At 51.2% G+C, this 15,297-nt stretch overlaps 4 protein-coding genes across 4 annotated transcripts; all 4 read left to right on the plus strand.

The window, feature by feature from the left end:
• The first annotated feature begins 198 nt into the window (after nt 1-198).
• BO86DRAFT_386818 (uncharacterized protein) lies at nt 199-1,738 on the plus strand. Its single transcript, XM_025671433.1, has one exon. The coding sequence runs from the start codon at nt 668-670 to the stop codon at nt 1,700-1,702; it is 1,035 nt and encodes a 344-aa protein (XP_025530635.1). The 5' UTR covers nt 199-667; the 3' UTR covers nt 1,703-1,738.
• Nucleotides 1,739-2,297: 559 nt separating this feature from the next.
• Nucleotides 2,298-3,501, plus strand: BO86DRAFT_386820 (uncharacterized protein). The gene is made up of 5 exons (XM_025671434.1): nt 2,298-2,400; nt 2,463-2,577; nt 2,664-2,796; nt 2,875-2,932; nt 3,074-3,501. The coding sequence occupies exons 2-5, from the start codon at nt 2,507-2,509 to the stop codon at nt 3,358-3,360; spliced, it is 549 nt and encodes a 182-aa protein (XP_025530636.1). The 5' UTR covers nt 2,298-2,400; nt 2,463-2,506; the 3' UTR covers nt 3,361-3,501.
• Nucleotides 3,502-4,328: 827 nt separating this feature from the next.
• BO86DRAFT_407668 (uncharacterized protein) lies at nt 4,329-5,562 on the plus strand (the record flags this gene model as incomplete). The annotated part of the gene is made up of 5 exons (XM_025674292.1): nt 4,329-4,440; nt 4,491-4,821; nt 4,877-4,933; nt 4,985-5,146; nt 5,202-5,562. 5 exons carry the CDS (start codon nt 4,329-4,331, stop codon nt 5,560-5,562), a joined length of 1,023 nt encoding a protein of 340 aa, XP_025530637.1.
• Nucleotides 5,563-8,253: 2,691 nt separating this feature from the next.
• anxc4 (annexin ANXC4) lies at nt 8,254-14,401 on the plus strand (the record flags this gene model as incomplete). Its single annotated transcript, XM_025674992.1, has 5 exons — nt 8,254-8,762; nt 8,820-9,883; nt 11,714-12,810; nt 12,844-14,037; nt 14,090-14,401. 5 exons carry the CDS (start codon nt 8,254-8,256, stop codon nt 14,399-14,401), a joined length of 4,176 nt encoding a protein of 1,391 aa, XP_025530638.1.
• Between the last annotated feature and the right edge of the window lie 896 nt (nt 14,402-15,297).

Here is a 15,297-nt window from a genome sequence, read left to right on the forward strand (position 1 = left end):
GGAGGTAAACAGTGGATTTCCATTCATGGTGCCCTTTTGTCGACCCACAATGCCTTATCGGGGCTGGGCGGTGAAGTCCGGTCTCCGCCGCCGCAATGGCCAGTATCGCCGCTCGTGGCTTCCTCCTGCAATCGGATCTTGCTTTTGGATTCACATCTGCAGGGTTCCAACTAAATTCAGGTTGCTCCCAAGTTAAGCTCCTAATACGCTATTGGTGAATGCGACTCCGACGTTTATCTATGTCTATTTAATCTCCCCTCCATCTGCCCCGCTCCCGAGGATAATGCAATTTCCCCCACTCATCAAATCTCCTGCATTCCCCACCGATAGCACCGTCTGATACCATGTCTTTCAATCCAGCGAGATCACTCGGCGCGCTCGACGACGATGACTATGTTGCCCAAGTCCTTGCGCGCGAGGCGCGCGATAGCTCCCTCAAGTACTCCGCACAGGGGTTGGAAGCATATATGCCACGAAGGTGAGTATCGATGGTCGCGCGCATACCGTTCTCTGGGGTTCAGGAGAGCAAGAACTAAAATACGAGTCCGACAGACCTACAGGCGCTGCCCCAAAACCAAACACTAGGTTTCTCCGGCATATTATCAAGGAGACGGACAGTCATAATGCGGCTTTGAAACGCAAGGAGGAGCGAGAGGCGCGGGAGCGGATGCGGCAGTTGAGAAATCCAGCGTCCGCTTCCACCCATGAGTCAAGCCGGGAGCATCGGCGGCGGCGCGATTATCCCTCAGACCACCGAGGTTCGCGGACGAAAAGCAGGGAAGAGCGCGAGGACCGACACAGCTCTCATCGGAGGAAACACGGGAGTCGTTCGAGGTCTACGGAACGTGATCGCACGCGCAGCGACCGGAGGAGGTACAAGGATGATGACGCCAAAGTCAGCCGCCATGATCATTCCCGAAGAAGTCGTCGACATCGATCATCCTCGCGGTCCAGGAGTCGATCCCCACGCATCAACCGAAACTCAAGCTCCAGAAGTGGTCGCAAAAGCTACCGTACGCGTGGTGACTCGCCGCCACGTTCCCGTTCCCGGTCCCACGAAAGGTCTGATAAGCGCGCAAATACAGACAGTGAGAGGAGGATTCACCCGAAGGACTATGATCGTCATAGCTCCAGAGGCCATCGAGCGTCGCGCGAGGACCCACCACGTCGTCGCCCATCAACAACTGGAGGCCAGCCATCGGACAGCGAATCGGATCCACTAGAGGATCTCGTTGGACCCCTACCACCGAAACAGGATGGGTCAAAGGAGTCAGCGCCGATTCGTTCGCGCGGTCGAGGTGCCTACAAACCCAATATGAGCAACATCGACGCCCATTTCGCACCCGATTATGACCCGGCCACAGACATGCAGCTCGAAGAGGACGATCTACAGTCCGGTAACAAGAACTCTCGCAGACACGTTGCCGGTCTCATGACCGGTGATGATGACTGGGATTATGCTTTGGAAGCTCTCCGTGATCGTGCTCGTTGGAAGCAGAAAGGCGAAGAGCGGCTCCGTGAAGCTGGGTTCAGCACGGATTTTGTGGAGCGGTGGAAAAACAACACTACCTCCAAGCCTGAGGATGACACCGATGGTCGACTGGAAAGTGTGAAATGGACCAAGAAAGGTGAGGGTCGGGAATGGGACCGCGGTAAATACGTGGATGAAGATGGACATATTGATGTAAAAGCCTCCTGGTAACCTCTGGGACTAATAGAGAATCGTCTTGGAATTTCCAGCGGCCGCAGCATTCTTGTGGATAAGCTATATCATAAAGACTATTACGGAGTACACTATCATGCAATGAAATCACATCACCATGCGCACATGCGGTCCGTCATGTGTGGGAATTCTCAGTCAACTATGACGGAAAATATAAATCAAGCGGCGCCCACTACTATGTACCGTGCATAAGCAGTAGACATATACTGTTGATAGCTGGGACAGATTTAAACTTAGCTCTACCTTTCAACCATAAGAAGGAGAAATGCTACACCCACAGCCCTAATAGTATCAGCTATAATCAGCCAGCCGAATATCATGGTCTTGATGGCTTGGGCTGTCTCGAACGCCTTGTGGATGCCGTGCCAAGATCTAAAACCCGACCAGTTCCGCGCGTTGGTCATGAGTGCGGAATTGGCGTCATGGCTTTGCAAAATCGGTCACTGATCGCCTCATCACAACGATTATTAAGTGGTTGGACAATGGGCTCACGTTCTTGCTAATTGAGATTATGATTGGTAATATAGATAGTTGCCCTTAGGGGAGACTTTGTAAAAGTCCTTAAAGATTAGATTCTCTCACCATCTGATAAGTATTCTGTAACCTTACTGTTGCTCGTTGGAAGTACATACCCGCCCGCCTGTCTGCCAGATAATCATCTGCTTAAGAACTAAAGTGTGAGTGTGTGAAGTCTGGTTCAAAGCATTGAGGAACAGGTTGAATTGATACTGAAGCACAGTCAACAACATTAACCCCACCGTATTGTTCAACATCACAACAGAGATGACGGATCAGTTTGCCTTTTCATACCCCTCCCCGCTCGAGGGATACGAGAACCTGGAGCCGCTCTCGGAGTAAGTTATCCTAGCCATCGCATATCCACGAAGGAATGCCTGGGGAACCTCTCCTGCACGACACAAGTACTGAGACTGCGGCCTAGTGAGCGAAACGAGGACGGCAAGTCCCTCAAGAACCCCCAGCATGGCGTCCTGAGCAAAGCATACGAGGAATTTCCGGATCCCCTCACCAAAGGCCGACGCGGAGGCTTCGACATACATATCTACCACTTTCAAGTGAGTTCCCATGATGACCCGGGTACAATACACCCAATCGCATATCCTCCAGATCTAATTTAGGCCGTCCTTCTCTAGAATGACCCCGACCAAGTCACTTTTGCCAAGGCACTCTGGGAAAGGATCCGACGTGAATGTAAGCTTGTTTTTCCCTAGTCCAGTCCAACTTCTGTATACCTCCGCACGTGGTCCCGAATGGCTACGCTACGGCTTGGGTCGCATACCATAGGGGGGGGGATCATGGGGTTCTTGAAACTTGACATTAATCCATGCGCAGTCCCCGAACTCCGAATCTACACGTTCTTCGATCGTCCCGTAGGACCGCATCCCGTGGCCATGTTCGAGGTCAATTTATTTACTCCGGCGCAGTTTGGGGCATTCGTGCCATGGCTGGTCATTAATCGGGGGCCGTTGAGCGCTCTGATCCACCCTAACACGGTGAAGACGGAGGAACTGCGTAATCATACCCAGCGTGCTACGTGGTTAGGCGAGCGGATTCCGTTGGATCTGCGGACTCTCAAGTTGATCACGGAGCAGGCGAAGAAGGAGGAATTGGGGAACTGAGGGAGGGGTGATGGTGGTGGTGAGGGTGGCGACTCTGAAGATCAAGATCATTCTCTCGACCGTGACTCGACTTTGTGTGCATAGCATAGCATAGCCTGGATGATTCGTTTTGTGACGGTTAATAAACCCAAGTATTTGACATTCTCAAAGCTGCATGGACTGAAGTGGGTTGGTTGATTGTCACCCGCGTCAAATCACTTGAGGGAGGGTGCCGGTGCCAAGAGTATTGGTCATCTGCATGGGCTTGCGTTTGTGAGGGCAGGCAGGGCTTGGTTGAAGATGGTGTCTTTTCCAAGAACATCGAAGCTGGGCATGCCAGGGTAAGAGGCCTTGCTACTGGCCATCATGAGATTCACGGGGTCCCAACCTCCTCACAAGCTGCAGGGTGTGACCTTGACGGCCACCCAGTCATCGTGCAAATTGGAATTTGCACGACCAGATGTGCCCTAGATCGAGCCCACCGGTCAATAGCAAAGCTCAGATGCCATTGACTCTGTATGATATGCTAGACCCTGGTCTCTCTGCAACCAGGGAGCAGGGCCCTGTAGCTTGATGATTTGGCAGTCTGAGGATGAAGCCAGCCTGACAGAACCCTGACTGTGAGCGCTTGACCTTGGAGCTGAAGACAAAAGCAACGAGTCGGACACCGAAACCATCGTCTTGTCGCAGGTGAGGCTGGAGAAAGGATGCAAAACTTGAATTCGCAAACTCCAGCGTATCAGGAGGTTAATTAAGACTTTGCAATTTGCAACCCCAGATGACACGGTGTGGTATGCGTCTGTTGTTGAATAGTGTACTCAACATTAAGTGACTTGAAGATCACATTGTCTTGCTAAGGTTGCGGAGGGCTGAGAAAGGAACCTTGTATTAGACTTGGAAGGCCTCTTAGTCCTCGAGTTCGAATACTGCATCGAAGCAGTAGCAGCTTTTCGCAACCATATAGGCTTTGTTTCTTCGGGTATGTCAACATGTTAGAACCGCTCTACCGGCTCTTTCTACTGGCCACGGAGAGTGTCGTGTCTGTCGCCTCGACTGCTCCCCTCACAGCAACTACGATCCCCGCGTATGTGATAGAATACGGTGAGTGAACGCTATGAAGCGAGTGCATGTGATCTGATTGGTTCCCACAGCACCTCTTGTATGGCTACACAGCCAAGATGTATACAGGCCTTCGGACATCGGTCAACAGCTCATACACACCATTCCCATGGTGAATTGGTCATCTATTCCAGAGTCACCGTCGCCCCCAACTCTAGATAACCTCGCATGCCTCAACAACGTGGGCAATACGAGCGTGTATCTCACGTCCAAGGAGGGAATCGATGCGGATCCTCAGCCATCGTGGTTCTATGGGGTAGATCCCGATATCTACGGTGTGACCGAAGGTGCTGTATCATCTACCATCATTGTTCACGATCATGGTGATGGAACCTTGGATGCCTTCTACTTTTACTTCTTTGCGTGAGTGACCAGATCAAGCGGAGGGGGTTGGTTTAACGGCTAACGAGTCTTGTAGGTATAACCAGGGCAACACGGTCTTGGGTATGCAATTCGGGAACCATGTCGGTGACTGGTAAAGACACCCGCCCCGTAGCTGATGGCTGCGAGACTCACAATGCAATAGGGAGCACAACATGATTCGATTCGAGAAGGGAGTTCCCAGATCGCTCTGGTATAGCCAGCACGCGGGTGGTCAGGCTTTCACCTATGAAGCCACAGAGAAGAAGGGAAAGCGACCCATCGCATATTCCGCAAATGGTACCCATGCTGTATATGCAATCGCTGGGTATGACTTCTCGATTTTTGTCTTTGAGCCAGGAGCTTATAGTATTCTCCGACAGGTCTCATGATCATACCATCCCCAACTTCAATCTTCCCACGGGATTGATAGTCGATTACACCGATCGCGGGGTTTTGTGGGATCCGACCCTCAATGGATATGCATATAGCTACGATGCAACAAACAAGAAGTTCCAGCCCTATGACTCCAAGTACCCGGTCAACTGGCTCGAATACAATGGTCAATGGGGGGACGATGCATTGCCGGGTGGACCGGAGCTTTTTGGGCAGGCCAAATACACCGGGGGCCCGAACGGTCCCAAATTCAAACACATCGTCCGATCCGAAGTGTGTCCGAAAAGCCCATGCCTAGTTCTCCCGTTCCGAATCTGGAGTGACGGCGAGACCACGAGCGAGCAGTGAATTTCTCGATATATCAGAGAACCTCTTATCTTCAGCAAAGCATCATGCGATTCCTAAATGATGACAACCGTAAGATCCGATGTTGGGGGAGAGAACGTGTGGGGCCTGGGGTGTGTCTTGCTCTGGATGCCGAGGGAGGGGAATTCTAGTGATCGGTATGGGGCCAACAATATGAGGATTGATTCGAAAAATATGCTGGCCAAAAGGCCCAGGGATCATCAATGTTAGCTTTCAATAATGAAAAACTTGAAAATCAAAGGTACTGAACTGAGGTACGGGATGCAGCCGGCCCGCTTCCCAATGCTGCGCTCCCTCCGGTCGCATTTAGTATCTCTGTGCTCCCATGTCCATGACTCAGGGGCTTGGTGAGGATTGCGTGAGTTCTTCTTAGCATGGTCAATGCAATGGAGACTGTTGGAACCGTCTGTTTGTCGAGTGTGATATGCCCTCTACCAATTAAAGCGAAAAGCAGACCAGGAAGTGAATCTACTGCTCTCATTAGTCCGGACCAGGCATCAAAACAGCATCCGCGGTCTCTGCCCACGTAAGACACGGGCAACTCGGAACGGAAAGTGACCCCCACCCCGCACTAGGAGAAAAGGGGCCACTCACTGTATGAGGCAGGTGCTGGCTGAACAGATAAGCCCCCAAGAATGGCCGAGGCTGATTCAGTCTTCAGGATTTTGACCTTCTCCCACGACTTTGGAGAATTTGACTACTAGGGACTGGGAGCCAGAGGTGCTGAGGGAAATGCTCAGAAAATCCGGGGAAAGGGGAAAGGGGAAAGGGGAAAAGTCACGATAAGAGGAATGTAGCCCAGATGCAAGAGATAAACAACCTAACGAGGAATGACAGGACAGTATCCACGTGTACTGACTGTACTTGGGGAGTTAGGACCACCGCCTGATCGTCAGTCGAACGTGCAGGATGGTCAATACGAGGGGTATCGGAGACGTATTGAACGGCAACCATATCTGCTCCAATTCGCGATTCGATCGGTGCTCGCTGCATGAACGTTAAAAATTAATCCACATTGAATATGCTTCGATTAATCTTTGCGAGATAAATCAGCCATCTTAGCGCGACGTATGCTGTTCTCTCAGCATTCCAATTGCGAAGGAATCACAGTCAATAATAGAGCTTCATTCCTTGTGAGCCTGGAGTTTTTCTCCAGTTACGGAGACTGTACAGTACAGTACACTCATTTCCGGGTAATAGAAGCTCACCACTGCAGGCGTCTGAAAACTGTGGTCGTACAACATCAGAGTTCTTAGGTAGGAGAGAACCTTGAAGAGACAGGTACAGTACTAACTTAATTAGCTGTAATCAATCAAACGGCTCGCCCCTCTAGCATCCATCCAATGCAAAGCTAAAACCCCAACAGCCTGCCCTAGCAAAGCAACCCAGTGCTCACTAACCCCAAATTGCACTAGACCAGCTTACACTGCTGAGACTCGAGAGGCAGAGAGTCTGGAAGAGACCGAGCTTCGCTACCGCTTTGCCCCTGAATTTCCTCCGGCTCAAAAGCTTCTCAAGCTTCTCCCCGCCTTTGTAGACGTGCAAAAGTACCTAGAAAAAAAGACGAAAACAAATTTGGAATAAAGAAAGGGAAAAAAAAAAAAAGTAACGTGGGAAGCAAACCGACACAAAATAATTGGTTCCGATTCTCACAAACAAGACAGACTTCAGGCAGGTCCAAAAGTCCAGTTGTCCTGGAGAAAGGCAAACGTGCTGCAAGTCTGCACTGCAGTGTATCTGTCAGTCGAGCTTCTGTTCTGCGAAGCAGAAGGTTCAGTCCGACGACATCAGCCCAGTCCGGATAAAGACAGCATCGCCTTTGTCCAATCTCACTGGCCGATCATCATCTATTCTCAGCTCCATCATCCTTTGCGCCGCTCTTCTCGGTCTCGGGCCCAATCCTTCCTATCCTTTTGTGTCCCCTTTCCCTTCTTCTCATTTTGTTCCCGTTTCAGTTGTATGCGCCGCTTTAGTCGGACGCTGTTGAGCAGGCATCGCTGTCAAAGATTCCCTGGTGAACCGCAGTGCTGACGTATTTGCTTGCTGGCCTTCGTTTTCATTTTGCTTGCTGTACAGTACACTCGCGGTAGCAAGGTCTTTCATTTCGACGATCCACCTGCTGGGCTTGTGCGAGTCGATTGGAATAAACATTTGGTCGCTCGACTTTTCGTTTCATTTCGGGTCAAGCGCTTGCGCAGACATCTGATAATTGTGTCGGTTCTCTCTGCTCTCTTCTTCTAGTCCGTTGTCCATCGTTTGGCGAAGACGAGTCAGTGCAAGCGAGATTAGAAGAAAAGCGAAGCCACTGGAGCAAATCAGGTACGTCAATCATCTCGCAACCCGTGGACAGGAGTCCGTTGAAAACAATGAGTCTTCCGGTCAGGGGGTGCAGCGCATATTATACCGTGCCATAACACCGCTTTAAGAATTCAACAACTGACTGCAATTCACCACCCCTCTAGCTGAATTTACCCTTTGGATCCTTCGGGGCTCTAGACTAGATTGAGCTGAGAGCAAATTCGGGATTGCTAAAGTGAATGAATGATTACTGACTATATCTGAGACACGCATCATTCCCAGTGACCCCACTTCTGTTTGGCCACTTGCCCCCCCATTCGTGTTACAGCCAGTCAAGTGATAAGAGAAAGCAGAGGTGACCCAGAATAAAACCCAATGGCAAGCACATCAACAACACCCCGGACTCCGGTTCGGACTGACCCTTCCGCTGTCGCCGCAGAGACAAAGGATCAACGCAGAGCGTCATCTTTAAGCTTCCTTCGCCGCTCCAAATCGATTGAACTCTTGGGTGAGAGGAGACCGTCTGCAAGCAAAAGTGGCAAGAATATACCGACGGAAGCGGATTCTCACCCTCAACGCGCATCAATGCTATACCACCAACCTCCCCGTCTTCCAAGCTTGTCTCCAGCTCCAGTCCTGGACACTTTTGGCGGCGAAGCACCACGAGACACCACTGCAGCGCCTTCCACCCAGTCTCCCGTGCCCCGTCAGCAAAGTGTGTCCCGCAGTACGATGAGTACGCCAGTGAAGCCAGAGAGCAGCGATCCATACGCGCGCGCCGAAAGCATGGCAAACCGTGGACGTTATAGCTATGTAAGCAGCGCTGCAAGTTCTGTCAACAACCCGCGTCGTCTACGTCGTCGTAAAGATCCTACTCCATACAAGTAAGCTGTCATCAATCCGCGGATGTCTATCGGAATATTCTTACTGACCTGCGTCAGTGTTCTTGTTGTGGGCGCAGGGAATTCGGGCAAGACGTCGTTCCTCAAGTTTCTCAGAAAGTCCCTGGAGCTGCCTCCCAGCAAGCATTCCAATAGTCAGCCGAGTGGCCTGGAAGACCAAGATGGTCAATCGACAACAGGTGAAGGCTATACTTCCTCCTACCTTGAGACTGAAATCGACGGTGAGCGCGTAGGCCTTACTTTCTGGGACTCGCCGGGCTTGGAGAAGAATGTTGTTGATATCCAATTACGTGGTGTAACAGGCTTCTTGGAGAGCAAGTTCGAGGAAACCTTGAGGGAGGAAACGAAGGTCATTCGCTCGCCCAATGCCCGAGACACGCACATACACTGCACTTTCCTGATTCTCGACCCCGTACGCTTGGATCAGAACATTGCGGCCGCTGAAAGAGCAGCGCAAGGGACTCCAAGATCAACCGACTCGACCATAATTGGCATCCTAGATGAAAGACTGGATGTGCAAGTCCTACGAACCATGGTGGGAAAGACCACTGTCGTTCCCGTCATCAGCAAAGCCGACACAATCACTGCAGCGCACATGGCATACTTGAGGAAGGCAGTCTGGGAAAGTCTCAAAAAGGTCAACATAGATCCCTTGGAAATCCTGACTCTGGAAGATCAGGAAGAATATACTTCTTCAGAAAGCGGTGACGAGGAAGAGTCTGGAGATGATGAGGGAATCTCCAGGTCTTCCGCCCCATCCGAACCCAACCAGAACGCTCCTGAGTCCCAAGCCGTTCCCCAACTGCTTCCCTTCACCACTTTGTCTCCCGATCCATACTCGCTGAAGTCTGCAGATGAGCCCATTGGCCGCAAGTTTGCGTGGGGCTTTGCCGACCCATATAATCCAGAGCACTGCGATTTCCTCAAATTGAAGGAGGCTGTCTTTAATAACTGGCGGATCGAGCTTCGGGAAGCGAGTCGTGTGATCTGGTATGAAAGATGGAGAACCAGCCGGCTCAACCGTCATGTCGCCACGTCTCCTGCTCCTTCCAAAGACCTTGCGCAGAAGAAGGTATACGGTGGGAAGACTGGGCCCGATCTCCGTCGGTTTGAGTGATTCACTGCACTCTCGACAGTCGTTAAATATGGCTTGCATCCTGCTAAATTGTCTGAGATTTATCTACCGCCATCTTCTCATATTTGCTTGTTGCAGCCACAGCATTGGTTATTAACAACCTGATCTTGTGAACTGTTTTCCCTTGTTGATGATGCGAAGAGAGACCGCCGGCTTCTCGATTCAGCCGACATTGCCGATGAGAAATGCTGGGCCAAGGTCGCTCGCGTACACTATCTCACGTTCGATACTCTCTTTAAACCCCTCTACCTTTTGATGCGATATCAACCCCATGTTTTCACGTACCGGCGCTACTGCGGCACTTTCGACTAAGTACCCGACTGCTTGGTCATTCATCCTGGTTTTATTACCCATGTTGTCCACAAGTCATACCCAATTCCATTCCTTCTTTGTACTTCTGATGATCTTCTGGTCCCTTTATTTTAATCTGTCATGTCAAGCTACTTCCAGGACTTGTGGTGCTTGCCAAGGCTCCAGCACGTTTGTCTCATGCCTATTACTGTACTGAGATGGTTCGACGCGGTTATAGCGGGTAATGCATGCCAAACTCCGTGAACTTGGTTACTCGTTTCGGTAATAAGGCTGTGTGTAGATATTTCGGTGTCCAGGTATAGTTTTCTAGCCTAGTGTTGATGTCATCTCTGTCTGGGCGAAGATATCACTAACTACATGAATATGAATATGAATGCATGTACGGAGTACTTATTACTGTAAACAAGAACATCCCTCTCTTTTATTTTTTATTTTTTTTTCTTTTTTTCTTTTTTTTTTTTTTTCCCTGAAGATGAAGAGAACCAACCACCCGACCAAAAGTGGATCAGCCCAGCCCAGTTGAGTTGACGAGGAGCAAAGGACCAATCGTGGGCATGAGACCCTCCAAAGGCTCTAATGAATCAATGATACGAAGCGCTAGTCCCGGCAGACGCTTGAAGAGGGGGAGAGAGGGGAGAAGGCCCAGGCGGGTGGATTCCGGACCCCAAGCTCTCTTACGAACATGAGATGATGATTAGACTGCCGCCGCCCAGGGTGGACCAGCAATCAGCGTGGATGGTTTTCAAGGCTGCAGAAGACGGTGTGCGGCTCCAACGGGTCGCAGGCCACTCGATTGGAGGGCAACACTTCTCAGTCTTTAGTAGATAGTAGTAGTCTAGTCCTCCGTACCGAGTAGGTCCTACTGTCGCCGTGTCGCATGGTTGTTAACATTAACGGCGCGAAAAGCCAGCAACAAAGATGGACAAGCGCATCAGCCCTGCTGGTAGTAGTCTCTTGCCCTGGTTACACTTTTGTGTGTTTGTGTGTGTGTGTGCGTGCAGAAAAGGCAGACAAGGCGGTGCGCGCAGCCCCGCGGGCGATTACTCGCTCACTCACTCGCTCCTCATGCGGACGCGATTGACTTCAGCTGCTGTTGCTCAGCTGAACCCCCGGAACCCTTGATGATCACTCGCTGCAATTTACGCAGCCTTGCCCTCCATTTACGTTACTAGAGTCAAACACTGTCACCTAGTCTTACCTACATTTACCTAATCTCTCTTCTGAGTCTACTGCCCTTTTGACTCTCCGATCTGGTCCCCCGTTCCTGTCATCATATCCGCCCTTCCCAGTCGTTATTTTCTCGGTGCTCCACACTAGGCGATCGCACTTTTGAGACTCCGCCTATCTACTGGTACTTCATATCTACTGGTACTTCACTTGTTCGCACTTTGGTCTGCTATTTTGACCTTCTACTCTGACTCTCAACCTTGGTGGGACTCTTGTTCGCAAGCACTGATCTCTGATCACCGTCGCCACCGGTTCCTAGCTTCCTCATCCATGTCACTCCAGGTGGGCGACTCACGGTCGCGAGGCCGTTCCAAGTCTCCAGGCGGCCGTATCCGCGATCGTTCCAAGTCTCGCGACAGTCGACAGCCTCCGACCCTTGACCGCAATTATTTGTCTTCCGCTCCGGCGGATGGGAAGTTGAGGGCCAGATCCAGGAGCAGAGGTGCTGCGCCAGGTGACTTCTACCGGTTCAATTCTCGTTATGGCCCCTCTGATAGCCGGGATCCTTACTTAGGCATCGAGCACGGTCGAGACTACTACTACCAATCTGACTCGGGCGAAAGCAAAGGTGCAAAGCGCGACAGTAGATATTCCTCTTCCGCCCATCGCCGCGATGCGCGCTACGAGAGTTATTCGGAAAACTCGTACTCGGACTCGGAGGATGATGCGCTTGCTTACGGTGACCTTCCTGATGATGACCTGGAGCGAAGTTATTACGGCTACAAAGGCACAAGTCGCGCTGCGTCACCGCGCCATGGTGGTGCTATGATGTCCGGTGCACTCAATCCGAGTGTACCCCCGGGTGGTGCGTCATCACGCTCTGGGGGTGGCATCAAAGAGCAGGTTCCTGGTAGTCACCCTAGCTATGCCAGACCCGACCCTTTCAAATATGCTGCGCAATCTCAGCATCCTCACGCTCAACCTTCACATTACGGTGATCCTCTTGCTTCATCTACTGTACCATCTACATGGGCACCGATACCTGAGTGTGAGCAACCGGGGTTTGTACCTCCATTACCTCAGAGGCCCAATCAAGCAATGCCTGGTGCATTTCCAACCGGCTCTACTCAGCCTGAGATGCCTGCCACAACCGCTGCAGCCCCAATGCCCACGTACAGATATGTCGATCCAGGCTCGACACAGAACCCTTATGCACCGCAGAATGGTCGTCCGCTGTCGGTGTCTGCTGCCAATACATACGCAGCTGGAATGGGCTCTTCAGCCCATCAACGCTCCGCATCGAGTGATGCGGCAGTTAAGCCTTCATATGCTGCTCCAACCCCGTTTCAGTATGCGCAAGTTGATCCCAACGTGAAATACTCATCCAAAAGTGCCGCGCAAAATGCTACTAAGCCGGTCACGTATTCCGCGGCGCCTCAATACTCGAAGAGCGGCGGTACACAGGCAAATGATCCGCCCTACAGTGGAGTCAAATATACGGCTGCTCCTCAACTTCCTAAAACTCCGACCAGTCGTCAGGAAAGCGGTCCGCAGTATGTGGAGATTGCGCCTGGGAACCGAGGTGCTGGCCGACCTCATAGCCACTCCGTATCATCGGCCCATAATCTCACAGTTGCTGGCCCTGATCCGACCCAACGACCGGCCAGCCCGCTCCAGGAGCCGTACAAAGGGACTTACCAAAGTATATCACCGATGCCATCACCTATCGTCATTTCGTCACGGTACGATGATGACGTCTCAGACCTAGAGCTAGTGGGCACTAGTTCAGATGAGGGAAAGAGAGAACATAGACGCAAGAAGAGTAAGGACGAGAGGGAGTTGAAACCCGATCGTGTGAAACGGGAGAGTAGCCGAGTACGGCACGAGCGACATGCTTCCACCGAACCTGACGCTCTCGTCGTGATAGCCCCTAGTAGCGGTCGAAAACGTGTTACCTTCTACGATGCGGGTCCCGATGCCCTAGCCTTGCAACAGGCTCTATCGCATACGCGACATGTCGACAATAAGACCCTGATCAAAGTGCTGCCACACTTGACAAGCGATGAAATTCTGGATCTGCGCAAGGAGTACAAGAAGCACGTCAAAGTCCACGGAAAGGGAGTGAACCTGGCGAAGCACGTCAGACTGACTCTGGGCAACAGCGCTTTTGGTAAAGTATGCTATGCTACTGCTTTGGGGCGTTGGGAGTCCGAGGCCTATTGGGCAAATTGCTACTACCAGTCAAGTACATCTCGGCGTGAACTCTTGATTGAGTCTCTCTTCGGTCGGACAAATGGCGAAATCAGTGAGATCAAAGAATGCTTTCGGGATTCACGGTACTCGGATAGCCTGGAAAAGTGTATGAAAGCCGAACTAAAGGCAGATAAGTTCCGGTTGGCAGTCCTGCTTGCTCTCGAAGAGACTCGACAGAGCGAACGAGATCCACTTGATCCAGAACTTATTGAGCGAGATGTGCACGAGTTACATCGCGCTTTGGTTTCGCGCCATGGGGGTGAGACGGCGATGATCTATATCATCGTCCGGCGAAGCGACCCTCATCTTCGAGAAGTGCTACGCGCTTACGAGAAGGTCTACCAGCGCAATTTCGCTCGAGCCATGATGGAAAAGTCGCAAAATCTCGTCGTACGTTCACTATACCGCCGTTCAGGTTTCACTTCGCTAATCCATCTCACAGGGTGAGACACTTGCACATATACTGAACGGGGCAATCAATCGGCCCATGCGTGATGCTCTCCTTCTACACCAAGCGCTACGCGAATCACGTACGGGTAAGGAACGGTCTGAGCTCCTGATCTCACGACTGGTCCGGCTTCATTGGGAGCCACGACACCTGGAAAAGGTTAAGACCGAGTTCCGGCAGCGGTACCGCGAGCGACTGGAAGACGCCATTGCGGAAGAGGTATTGACAAGTAGTGGAGGTAGCGAATGGGGAGAATTTTGTATCGAGCTAGCTCGCAGCTCCAAGACTCTTGTTGGCCGCGGTTGAAAATTTGGGTGGCTTGGGGAAGGTTGCTCGTTGGATTGTTCTTGTTTCTTCCCGGAAGGGACAGTAGATACTAGTTCCCTTACTTCTGACGCGTGATGAATGATGATTATGATGGTGATGATGATGATGATGATACTCAAGCTGGTATATCCTTACTCAGGCATCTAATAATGGGGATCCTGTGCTCGTTGGCATTGTCTTCAAGACTGATGTTGAGATGATGTCTTTTGCTCATGGATACCTGGAACTGAGTGACCACTATGGCCGCGGCGGCAGACACAGATATATCGATATGCTTTTTGTAAACAAAGTATCCTCATGGAAGAAGAGACCTATCCCAACATGAGGAGGGAATGTTTTTTTCTCGTGGATGCATCAGAGGAAGGGGTGGTAGCACTGACTTATCCTGATAAAACCACAATCTTCTCTGCTTGATCGCAAATAATGTCTACCCTGACACAGAACTCAAGATCAGAATGCTCCAAGTCCGTGGTTTTCCAAGGTAAATAGGACCGAGTTGGACTCTCAAGTGCCTTTGGGGTTGGAGGAGGTAGTCACCGGTCATGTGTCAAGTAAGTTATATCACACGACGTATTGTTGGAGGGAGGGAGTGGAAGTTGCCGCAATATTAGGCTGAACGGAATTTCTCCGAAGGGGAAGATTGAAAGGTGGAGAAATGACGGAAGAATCTGGGGCGAGGGGGAAGAGTCTATTTTGCTCTCCAAGTGCTCAAAGTTGAGGAAGGATGAAAGAAAGAAAGAGTCTCGAGTTCAATCCAACTTTGCCGCTATCCGAGTCTTAAGTCGAACCAAACCATCAAACCATCCTTCCATCCTCGTCTTCCGCCTATCTCCGACCATGCAGCCATCCTGGTGGTTGACTGGGTCACACTGCAT

Source organism: Aspergillus japonicus (genome assembly GCF_003184785.1).
Source record: "Aspergillus japonicus CBS 114.51 unplaced genomic scaffold BO86scaffold_8, whole genome shotgun sequence".
Lineage (NCBI taxonomy): Eukaryota > Fungi > Ascomycota > Eurotiomycetes > Eurotiales > Aspergillaceae > Aspergillus > Aspergillus japonicus.

Excerpts from the sequence above, each read along its gene's own strand:
- BO86DRAFT_386820 (XM_025671434.1), top strand. The coding sequence starts at position 2,507 with ATGACGGATCAGTTTGCCTTTTCATACCCCTCCCCGCTCGAGGGATAC. Across the intron at positions 2,578-2,663 it reads AACCTGGAGCCGCTCTCGGA|TGAGCGAAACGAGGACGGCA; the intron begins GTAAGTTATCCT and ends ACTGCGGCCTAG. Across the intron at positions 2,797-2,874 it reads TACATATCTACCACTTTCAA|AATGACCCCGACCAAGTCAC; the intron begins GTGAGTTCCCAT and ends GTCCTTCTCTAG.
- BO86DRAFT_386818 (XM_025671433.1), top strand. The coding sequence starts at position 668 with ATGCGGCAGTTGAGAAATCCAGCGTCCGCTTCCACCCATGAGTCAAGC.